The sequence below is a fragment of the Fukomys damarensis genome, unplaced genomic scaffold, assembly GCF_012274545.1.
Source record: "Fukomys damarensis isolate Sample0158 unplaced genomic scaffold, DMR_v1.0_HiC HiC_scaffold_2, whole genome shotgun sequence".
Taxonomy (NCBI): domain Eukaryota; kingdom Metazoa; phylum Chordata; class Mammalia; order Rodentia; family Bathyergidae; genus Fukomys; species Fukomys damarensis.
Window position 1 is genome coordinate 24,305,918 of NW_022900914.1, and position 12,185 is coordinate 24,318,102.

At 34.4% G+C, this 12,185-nt stretch overlaps 1 protein-coding gene across 3 annotated transcripts in view; it reads right to left on the bottom strand.

Moving 5' to 3' along the window:
- Positions 1 to 12,185, bottom strand: part of Srbd1 (S1 RNA binding domain 1) — a 207,339-nt gene that overhangs the window by 16,946 nt on the left and 178,208 nt on the right. For 2 of the 3 annotated variants that reach the window (XM_010615762.2, XM_033763886.1), the window contains exons 18-19: positions 10,876 to 11,052; positions 7,304 to 7,483 (exon numbers count right to left, since the gene is read on the bottom strand). In XM_010615762.2, the coding sequence (XP_010614064.1) occupies positions 7,304 to 7,483; positions 10,876 to 11,052 (357 nt within the window). The remainder of the gene's footprint in view (positions 1 to 7,303; positions 7,484 to 10,875; positions 11,053 to 12,185) is intronic. The other variant, XM_033763887.1, reaches the window with a different exon arrangement.

Here is a 12,185-nt window from a genome sequence, read left to right on the forward strand (position 1 = left end):
TTTGCCATTTAAAACCACAGTCACTGTCTTTCATAATCTTTATCCAGCCTATCAGTATATCTGACTGGCTTCACTTTTAAAACACATAGAGAATGTGCATGCTTCTCATCACTTCTGCTATAATACGAGCATCAGCCATCATCATCTTTCACTTGAATGGCTGCGATTAATCTAACTGGTCTCCCTGCTTCTTCCATGGTTTCTTCTAGTCTGTTTTAACATAGCAGAAAATGAGATTCTTTTAATATATACGCCAGACCCTGTCATTCTTCAGCTCAAAACCCAGACGTAGTTCCTAGCTCTTATATATGGTTTCCATCCTTGCCTCCTTATGAAATTACTCTCTGAACTAATTTCATAAGGGGGCAAGGATGGAAACCATATATAAGAGAAAAGAAGGCAGTAAGAATTAGAGGCAGTTCTGAGAATTGTGGCAATAAGGAAGGACAATGGGCTACAAATTCTAGAGAAAAGTCAGATAAAAAGTGGCCACTGCTTATACCTTTGAGGGAGTAGGGAAGAGGGTATCACAGCAATAATTACAGCCCAAAATGATGGAAATATGTGGTAAATACAGGAAATGGTTGTAAAACTTTTTAAAGCTAAAAGTATCTTATTCATTTAGCTGCTATTTTTCACCTTGCTTTTAGAGGTGGGACAACTATGACACAGATATCAAGATAAGAGCCAAGAGTGAGAGTCCTCAGCAGTAGCCTGGGAGAAGAGAGGGTAGGGAGGAAAACTGAGCAGTAAGAATTTAGAAGAGAGGTTATTGGACAGAATAAAGAAAGATGAGAAGGCAATCATCTGAGGAAAGGGACCATAGTGTAGTTTACATTTTTTAGTGAGGTAGGAAGTGAAGTTACCAGGTGAGTGAGAAGACCCTGAGACAAGTAAAAGGGATGTAGACTAAAAGGCCTTTGAAGCACTACCAAAGGAAAACTCATTCATTTCTCTGGTGTCTTCTACAATATGGGTTCTTGCATGTTCCTCCTAGAGGCAGAAAAGGTTTGTAAGTAGAGGGAGATCTCCTATCTTTTCCATCCATCCCCCATCTTTTCCATCCATATCTTCCTCAACTCCTAAAACGAGAGAGCAAATGTGGCACTATCAAGCTGCTGCTTGGAAATACACATGGCTCAGCACAAACACCAGAATAGAGGGGATTATTTCTAGTGCAATATTCAGGAAACACTGTATCTTTGGCCAAAAAGCATAAAATTCTACACATTCTAGAGAAAAATGCATTTCCTACAGATCCCTCACTAAGGATAATTTCATTTATTGAAGGAGGTAATCTTTTTTTTAGAGTAAGACAGTCTAATTTCATCCAGGTGGTGACAGAGAATAATACTGACAGCACCATATTCCAGGTGCAGTACTCAGTTTTCCTCCTTAAGGAGCACAGGTCACAAGGTATGTTACTTTCCCATGCTGAACAACATATACTGTCTTTAAGAGTCTGGGAGATCATAATGATTACATTCAAATCTGCTGGTCGGCAGCTTTTTTACTCAGAATTGAGTTGGATGGTGATGGTGTACACCTGTCATCCCAGCTTTTAAGGAGGCTGAGGCAGAAGGGTTGCAAGTTAAAGGCCAGAAAGACCCTGTTGCAAAACTGACTGGGGATGTAGTTCAGTGGTACAGCACACATCAAACATGGTCTCAATACCCACCACTGCAACAACAATGACAGCACGAAGAGCTCAGTGTCTGAAGTGACAGATTTGGTTAAAATCTTAGTTCTGCCAACTTGTTTGTCTGGTATAATAGTAGCTCCAGACTTGTGAGGATTACTATAAAATTTAGACAGGACAATACTTCCAACATGAGTGGCAATGAGGAAGCACTGGATACACGCCTGTTTTTACTGGACTCTACTATGCCTCAAAGTGACCTGAGCTATATTTTCCTTTCTCTGTTCTTTTAAATAGCTCTTGTCCTCTTTTATAAGCAAAATTCTTATAGCTCTAGCGCAGATGTAAGCTCCTGTATGAAACCTTACAAGATCTCTCTGTTCGGACATGAGCTTTCTCTCCCTGAACAAGCTTTTCGCTTTCTGTGGGGCACTTACTATTATAATTCTGAGGAGCACAGGTTTGGTCCTCCTTCTTTGGTTGGCTCCTTGAAGGCACAAAGCAACTCTGTTCTTTTCTCTGTTCTGCAGGCTATACCACTGTGCTTGTGTGTTCTAAGTGATGAATAAATTCATCACCAACAAAACTCATACAGTAATACTGGAAACATAGAGAATAGAAAAACTTGGGGACACTAGGTTGCTCTTAGAGATTAAGATTTTAAAAGACACATCTTGTATAAAAGGAAGAAAAGAATAGATTTTACTTCATAAAATTAAACATTTGTATTGAAAACAAGGTAATATTATAAGCAAATATAAAGATAAATCAGAAAAAATTCAACCCATATAATGAAAGGGCTTTAATACATAAAGAAGACATATATAAATAAGATTAAAAAATATATATAGTAATAGAAATATAGTTGGCCCTCTGTAAATGCAGGTACCACATGCACAGACTCAACCAACTATGGATCCAAAATATTTGGGGAAAAATACTGCACCTGTACTGAACAAGTACAGACTTTTGTCTCCTTGTGATTGCTTAACCATACATAACAACTATTTACACAGCACTTATCTTGTATTAGATATTACAAATAACCTACAGATGATTTGAAGTATATGAAAGGATATACAGAGGTAATATGCAAATATGAAGCCATTTTATATGAGGAACTTGAGCACCACAGATTTTGGTATTCATAGGTAGTCCTGGAACCAATTCCCTATCAGTACTAGGGATGACTATAGTAATTAATACATATATACATACATACATACATACATACATACTTTTTTAAACCACTAAGTGACCAATACATGATCTCAATTTTCTAAAATATGAATATGAGGAGAGTACCATAAATGCAAAAGAAAGAATAACCACGTCACATTCTGGTGTATTTCTGTGGGTGACATTATGGTAGAGTGACATTAAAGCCATTTACTACCCAGCTGGGTGTGGTGGTGCATGCCTATAATACCAACTACTCCAGAGGCTGAAGCAGGAGAATCACTTGAGCCCAGAAGTTCAAGACCATCTTAAACAACACGAGACCTCTTTCAACACAAAGAAACAAGCAACTCACATACAAAATATTTACTTTTCTGATAAAACTAAAATAAAATTTACTGCAACAGAACTTATTTTTACAGAGCTGAAGTCAAACCAATAATGAATCTTTGGGGGCCTTTTCTCTTCCCTGGGAAGAGACTTGCATGACACTATATGGGAGCTGATGGGTGATGTCTAGGCTAAATGTACTTGAAAGTCAAACCAGATAATGGGGACGGCAAGCTCAGTTAGGGATCTTTCCAATTTTATCTCCAGGTTTTAAAGGTTGATAGTTGAACTATACACACAAGAAATCTCCTATGAAATAATCTATAACTACCTTGCTTCTGACAGACCAGGCTGCTCCCAAACGAAATACAGAGAGGGATAAAATTATTAGGGGGGCATTTATGTTCAATATATAGAAAATAGTCCACACAAAACTGATAGAGAAGACCCAACAGAAAGAATTAAACATTGCTCAGGCTGAGCAATGAGATGGCATTAAAATGAAAGCATTACATGGTGGCGTATGGCAAGAGCCAAAGAAACTTTCAACTCTTGGCAGAGTAATGCTACTTTTAGCAATTCATCATAAAGAACCACTATTAGAACTACTATTACTAAGTTACAGTTCAACCACTTGATGAAATATTATCTAGCCTTTTAATAAAAAGAATATGTAGAAACAACAACAAAATTGTGTGCTAATAAAAGAAAACAAATTGCAAATGTATAAACCATATTACAACTGCATTATGGAAAGAAACAAAAATGTACACTAGAAGTGACACTGCTTTGCACAGAAAATGTTAAATTGGTTCCCATAGAGATCTTAGAATTATTACAAGCAATCTATGAATCCGTGAGCACATATGTGTCTTCCCAAACAACAAACACTAAAAAGTATAATTATCTTAAGAGACCACATTTTTTACATTTAAAAAAATGGGAACCGTGTCCTAAAGTTTAGAACAAAGTAAGAATGCCTGCTCTTACCCCTCCTGGCAACACTATATGAAAGACTGTGGCCACTGCAATAAGCAAGAAAAATAAATAAAAGGCATGATGATTAAAATGGAAGTAAACCTTTACTTGCTGGTGACATAAGTGCTTAGATACGAAAACTTCAGGAATCTACAAACACTGAATCTAGTAAGTAAATTTAGTAAGGCTGCCGGATACAGATCATTATATAAAAGTCAATTATATTTTTATATACTAGAAAGAAACAAGTAGCCACAAACAAAAAATTCCTTTTATAGTAGAACTGAAAACTACAATGCATTTAGTAAAATACATGTAAGACCTGTACACTGAAAACTAAAGCATTGCTTAGAGAAATAAAAGACCTACATAAATGGAGATACCATAAGTTAATAGACTAAAAGGACTCAATAAATATTAAGACATTAATTGTCCGTAAGTTTACCTACAGACTCAATACAATCCTGATCACAATTCTTCCCCCTTTTTTAAAAACAGAAATGCAAATGCTGATTACAGAATAAGTGCTAATCATCTAGAATATACAAAGCAATCTAAAGACTGGAGGAACTTACACTGTTTACCTTTAAAACTTAATAGAGACTGCAGTAATCAAGAGAGTTTGGTACAGACAGTAAGGACTTAATATTAGACCCATGAGAGTTGGAATGTAGCTCTGTGGTACTGTGCTTGCCTCGCATGAGTTCAATTCCTAGTACTACCAAAAAGAAAAAAGCTTGAAATGGATCAATGAAACAGAATACAGTTAGAAATAGACTTACACTTATACATTTGATTTGCAACAGAGATACTAAAGTAGGAGGTAAAGGAAAGTTAGTTTGTTTTTGTTTTTAAACATGGTGCTAGAAAGCAGAATGTTCATGATGGAGCAGGAAAATGAACCTGAACTCCTACTTCAAATGAGATGCAAAAAAGAATTTCAGATGTATCACAGTCCTAACTATAATGGCCCAAACCATCAAGCTTTTAGAGAAAAAATGTTGAAGAATATATCATGACTTGAGGTAGACAGAGGTGTCTTTAATTGAAAATGGAGAGCAAAAGCAATCAGGGCAAAAAAATTGATATATTAGATATTTTCAAAATTTAAAACTTCTGTTCATCAAAAGATACCATTAAAAAAGAAGTGAGCCACAGACTGGGAGAAAATATTTTGAAACATTTTTGACAAAGGACTTTGTATTCAGAGTACTTTGGGGTGAGGGGAGGTCACTGGGCATGGAACTCCAGTCCTTGTGCTTCTGAGGTAGGCAGTGGAACCATTAAGCTACATTCCTAGCCCTCAGAGTATATTTTTAAAAACACCCAACATTCATTAGTAAAAAGTCAAACAAGTGAATTAGGAAAAGTCTAAATAATATGAACACATATTATACAAAAGAAGATAAACAAATGACTGGTATATGAGAAAGTTATCAATGTAATCAAAGAAATGCAAATTAAAACTGTAGAGATGCTGCTACATACACTTGCAATGGCTAAAATAAAAATGACTAACATTAAACAGTGGTGGAAGTATAAAATATAAAATGGTACAAATGAAATTTCTAAGATCACATTCATCCTACTATCAGCAGTTCCTTTCCTAGGTCTTTTTCTTGTTTTTTTTGTTTTGTTTTGTTTTGTTTGCGGTATCAGAATTCAAACTCAGCACCTTTCACTTGCAAGGCAAGCATGGTGCCACTGAGCTAAATCCTCAGCCCATCCTAGGTCTTTTTCTAACATAAATGAAACTCAGTCTCAACAGCAACAAAAAAAATGCATGTAAATGTTCTAGTAGTTTTACTCGTAAAAGCCCAAAACTGAAAATAGCCATGATTCCATGTGATACTGAGAAATTTATGTTTGGTCTTCATGGTATTTCCCAGTGAAAAGCTCTTAAAGTCCTTGTAATCTCAGGATATGACTGTCTTTCGCATGCTAATGAGATGACTAACAGTTTGGGGCTCCTAAACAGCTTCAAGATAGTGGTTGGTCACCTGAAAAGCCAACTCTGTGATTAGAATTGAAATTTTCAGCCCCATACCTCTAACTGAATTGATCACCAACAGCCAACGATATAACTGATCATCTATCCAAAAAAAGAAAAAAAAAAAAAAACCAACTCCTGAAAAAACTATCCAACTGTAGTTAGTTGTGTGCATGCTAAAGAATTTAGGGAAAATACAATAATATCTGTAATTTTCTTTGAAATTGCACTGATAAGATAAACTGATTGACAAATTAGATAGCAAGATACGTGGATGTCAGGTATAGTAAAATGATAATCTGTATATGGAAATAGAGGAATTTACCATAGGTAAAGTAACCTTTAATTTTTCTGTTATAATTTTTCTCATAATAAAATGTTGAAAAAAAAAAGAGGACCACTGTTTTGATGCTGCTAAAATATTATTTTTTAACTTTCTTCCCTCTAGAAAAAGTTCTCATAATTTGGCATACCTTTATAATTTTAAACATTTTAAAGCAAATAAATAACAAGCAAATATAAATGATTTCAAAAAAAGTTACATACCTTATTTTAGATTCAACGAAAGTGAATCTATTCAGTATTTTAAAATCTACTTGTCATATAATTCAAGAAGAACCTTACAAAATTTTGATTACGTAGCAAATCACTAGTTTTGAACCAATTAAATTTTTTAAAGCTAATTAAGTGTGCTATTAAAACATTTTTTTCCTTTAATGGCTCACATTAAACTTCCCTTGTACTGAAAAGCCTCCCTGTATCATTCTACGTTAATGTGTGATTACTAAAAGTACACTATTTCTTAGACTCCCTATAATGTAGGAAATATGAGTTAGCTGTTTATTTTCCAATGAGCTTTATCTTTCTACAAGCATAAGGTTGTGCCAGGTGTTAGCCAATTGTATCTTGTTAATTTCCAAAACAAACAGAGAGTGCCATGCAATTTCCATTACACACACTGCACCATTAGAACCTGGGTTTACTAGCTTGACACTGCTCCAGGAATAATGGTTTCATTCCTCACTGAAATAAAATAATGTGCCACATAACTCAGCAATGCGGAACTTCTAAAAAATGTTGTCATGTTAAACACAGTCATATTTTGAGACCCCATTATGCCAAAACAAAGGCTGTTTGCTGTAACTCACTGTGGGCATGGAGAATTCATGCATGGGTCTCAGACTTACCTCATTGCTATGTCATATGATTCTGGGTGAATACAAGTCTGGTCCAAAGGATTTGGCTTCAGTATAGCATCCATTGTGGTTTTGCTCTTCTTTTTGCCCTTCTCATTTCTGACCTCAACACCTGCTGAAGATGTCACAGAGACTCCTTCAATTTGGCTTGAAGATTCAGTTTGCTGACTACTGCAATCATTTAAAACCAGGACAAAAAAAAAAAAAATTTTTTTTACAAAGAGAAGTTGGGCAGAAAAGCAATACAAACAACAACTATTCATTCCATAGAGACTACCATTTATTTGTTCAATCCACTATTAACCAGACTGTTACTTAAAGCCAGAAAACTCTTTATTAATTCAATCTGTGTGTCACTCTAGGAGAGAACAGAGAAAAATGGAGGAGAGGAAGAGGAGGAGGAGGCTGAAGAGGAGGAGGATAGGCAAAGAGGAAAAGGAGAGGGAAGTAGAGTGGGAGAAAGAGAAGGGTATGGGGGAAGGGGGAGTACAGAGAAAGGAAGGAGAAGGAAAAGATTATTTCTGAGAGCTGATGAAAAACCCAAGGTCTCAAAACAATCTATTAAGCGCAGAATGGAATGAATGGGAAAACATTCATAGTTAACGTATCATGGAGCACTTTAGAGTAGAAATAACTATTTTAAATCCCAAAAGGTTTTCAAAAGATTCAAAGATTACTACAAAAGGAACTCGAATCACACTGGTATTAGATTTCTTATTGGCAAACATCAAACATCAGAACAATACTTCAAAAGTTCTGAGAGAAAATGACTTTGAATCTAGACCTCATATATGTATCCAAAGTAGCGTTAATTTAGGAGGGCAAATTTAAATCTATACTTTAATTGCTCTCTAGAAAGAATTTAAGAATAAATTCCAGGAAGAAAAAAAAACAACAATGAAATCAAGAGAACATTAGACAAGCACAGAAAGCCATACAAAGTTACTATGTTAAAAAACTGTTTGAAAGGGGAAGTAAAAAAGGATCAAGATGCAATATATACATATACCAACTCCCCATTACGTATCACAAACATGTACTAATAAACAATAAATAAGAAAAGTGAACAACTGCTTTTTAATATTTTCTCACACACACATAGTCACACACACACACACCCCTACATAAAAATCTAAAAATCCCCAGGTCATCTTATGACACAGACATGAAAAGAGGATGGCTGAGAAGAGTCTGAAGTTTCAAGTCTTGTCTGCAAGGATATAGACATTTATTAACTCCACAGGTCAGTCCAAAACAAAATCAGAGATTATCATTAAAGGAGTAGATGTCCAACTTTGAAATTACCAAAGACATTTAAAGGTGTGATGGGAAAACAAGGAAAAAACCTGGTAAGTGATAAATCTAACAAACACCAAAAAGAAAATTCAGAAAGCATGATGGAGAGAAAATATTTAAGAAAACTAAGTCCAAGTATATCAATACATGCACTAAATATAAATATATTAATATTAGCATAAGCAAAATCATAGCATCCAGCTATATGTTTATAACAGCCATATAATAGTTAAATGCCATAGAAAGTATGAAAATTAAAAATATGCAAGCATATTCTAAAAAGGCAAACACATACAGCAACAATGCAATCAAACTAAATACATTTCAAAGGAAAATCATTAAATGAGAGAACTGTTGAAGAATAGTTCATAAAAGTATGAATTATCAAAATGTAACAGTTGTGAATCTTTAAGCATCTGATTATTAGCTGAAAAAAATTAGGCTTTAAAACAACCAGAATTTCATCAATAGGCACTGATTACATTAAATTATGGCTGGCTCATATAATTAAGTATTATACAGACATCATAAAGAATAATAGATAAAAAGTAAAATTTTCCATGTAATAATTTGAAGTCAAGATAAGAGTCAAAGTTTCAAATAGTTATAAAGCATAAGCCTGCTTGCGTGCATTTTAAAAATAATAAATATACAGGGACAAGGATAGCTCAGCGGCACTGTGCCTGCCTTGTACATGCAAGGTCCTGAGTTAGATCCCCAGTACCAAAATAAATAAATAAAATACATACATACATACATACATACATACATACATATATTCATATATACATATGAGGGTGACATAAGTGTATATTTACTTTCTGGAAATAATATATAAAAAACTGTTTTGAAGTAGGAGACTTAGGCACTTTTTATTTCTTATTTTTTTACAAATACTATTTATAAAAATACTGTTTGAGGGCCAGGGATTTAGCTCAGTGGTTCCACCGCTGGCCTCACAAGCTCAAGGACCCAAGTCTGATCCCCAGTATCAAAAAAAAAAAAAATAATAATAATAATAATTTAAAAATAAATAAATAAAAATAATGTTTGAATTTTCTAACGAAGTATTCAAAAAAACAAACTGACAAATACAAGATTGCTTCATCCTCATTTTGTTTTCCATTTTTAGCTTATGGTTTTCATGATTTACTTGGAAATAATTTTCACCATTGTTCTATAAGATTTTCTCATGTTTTCTTCTTGTATTTTTACAGCTTTATTTTTTACTTTATGTCTTATAATGCATCTGAATTTTACTTGGGTATAAGGAGTGCGGTGGGCCTATCACATCCTTCACATATATCACATTCTTGATAATTGTCAAACATATTTACTGGATAATTTTCAATTGAAATGTAACCTGAATTCAACATTAAATTCCAAGTATGTTTTGATGGATTTCAGACATGATTCTGGTTCATTTGTATATATAAGCCAAACTGCTTAATTTCTATATCTGTTATTAGGCATTACAATGCATTCATTGTACTATCTTGTGGGACTAGTTTTCCTTTACTTTAGTCTAAGAACAAGATTATTTTTCATATGACCTTTATTATAATTTTGTGAAAAAAAAAATCAATGAATCAGGTAGTCCCAAAATAGCAGATACATATAAGTTCTTCTTTCATGATTATAAAATGCTAGTAAATTTATCCAACATTTTGCTTTTGTGCTGGGGATCCAAATGTTAAGAATTTAGCCCTTTATCTACATGTCTGAAAATTAACACTAATGGAAGAGCCACAGCAGGATGAAGTGGTTGTTGCAAAAATCACATTTATCACCTCATCTCATATCACTCTTTCCCAGTGTCTCTTGAATACACTGGAGTTGGTCCTACTGTGCACAGTTAGTGCAGTTTTCCCTTCGATACTTGTGTGGCTGGCCCCTTCATTTCATACAAAACTTTGCTCAAATAACTCTTTAATAAGTAACTCACCTAAAGCAGTTGCACTGCTCCCCAAGACAGTCTTATATCTCCCTGTCTTATTCTATACAGCACTATTTATCATCTGAAACTATTTATTTTACTAGTTTATTGTCTATCTCAAATAATAAAAATGTAACTCTCCACAAGAACAGGAAATTTGCTGACTTGTTGACTACTGCATTCCCAGTGCCTAGCAAAGAACAGACAGTCAACACATACTGAATGAAGGCAAGAACACTGGACACCTACAATTTATGCCAGGTAGTGGACTGGCTAACAGTTACAAGGGAGGAGGACGGCAATACTACCAGAGGCGCACTTTTGTAATCACCTGCAAAATGTTCGAATATAATCTTGGTTGATTCTGATAAAGCCAGCACACTGCTGGAAGGATTTTGGACCTAGCCCTTTCACTTTCTTCAGCTGTTCTCGGTTGATGAATGGACCATTTTTCTCTCTCCATTCAATAATATTTTTGGCTCTGTTGGCGTTGAGTCCTGCAATATGCCTAAAATAATAAAAATAAAATAAAATAAGCCAATGAAAAAGAAAGATCTCATCCACAAGGACAATGACATAAAACACGTGGACCAGGAAAATCAACCATGATCACATATTATCATTACGTCTAAGATAAATTAATCCAAAAGGGAGGTAAATCAAAAGGACAAAGAGAAAGGAACTGCCCATGAGGAAAACACTACAGAATAATTGTTTTGACAAAACTAGTTACTGTCAAAGATCCTGGCTTAACACTGATGCAAGAGAAAGAACTGTCTGTCACCCTGTCTCTACGCTATTCCCATTCCTTACATTTCTGAATCAAATGTTGTCTATTTCTGTTTTTCTTACAAAGGGACTTAGTGAAATGCACAATAGCTACATTAGTGCTGTACTACCCTTTTGGTCTACTTGTTTTCATTAATGTAAAGAGTTGAACTGTAGGGAGGTATAAACATGAATGTCAAAGTTAGAATAAAACTAGGAAAAATTATCAAGAGCTGGGTGTTAAACGATTATTATTCCATAGAATCTTAAGTCTACTATGGATCTAAGGATTCATAAGCAGACTTTAATGTACTGTTCTGTATTAGGAATAATGAAATGTTTATAGCTATGACAAAAAAAAAGCAAACCTTATTTTTCATGATACCAGTTTCAGAGAAAAAGAATTCAGATCAGAGAATTTCATGCTGCATCAAAAGATTTGTATAATAAAGGCAAGATTATGAACACAGAAAAAGCAGCTTTTCTGTAACTACCAGGAAAAAAGTCAAAGTACTATATATAAGGTGCAACTGTATGATGGAAATTTTGATAGGTGACTTGTAAAATCATTGTAAGAAGGCGGTAACCATACCATGGAACTTTCACTATTTATGTTTTGGTTACAGCTGGCTTTGACAGACGGATGCAAGACACTGAACTAGTGAAAAACATCTACTCACATGTGGTGGGAAACAGCTCTTTTCCATGTTAACTTTATTTAAATTCTATTAGTGGCACTAATGTACTCAATGGTTACCATATGCTCTTCACTTTAGATTTGCAGTATTAAAAATGATAATGTGGATTGTTACAATTCTTTCCTTAAATGATGTCTTCCTTTCTAAATGACTGTCCACAGCAATGTATAAACCC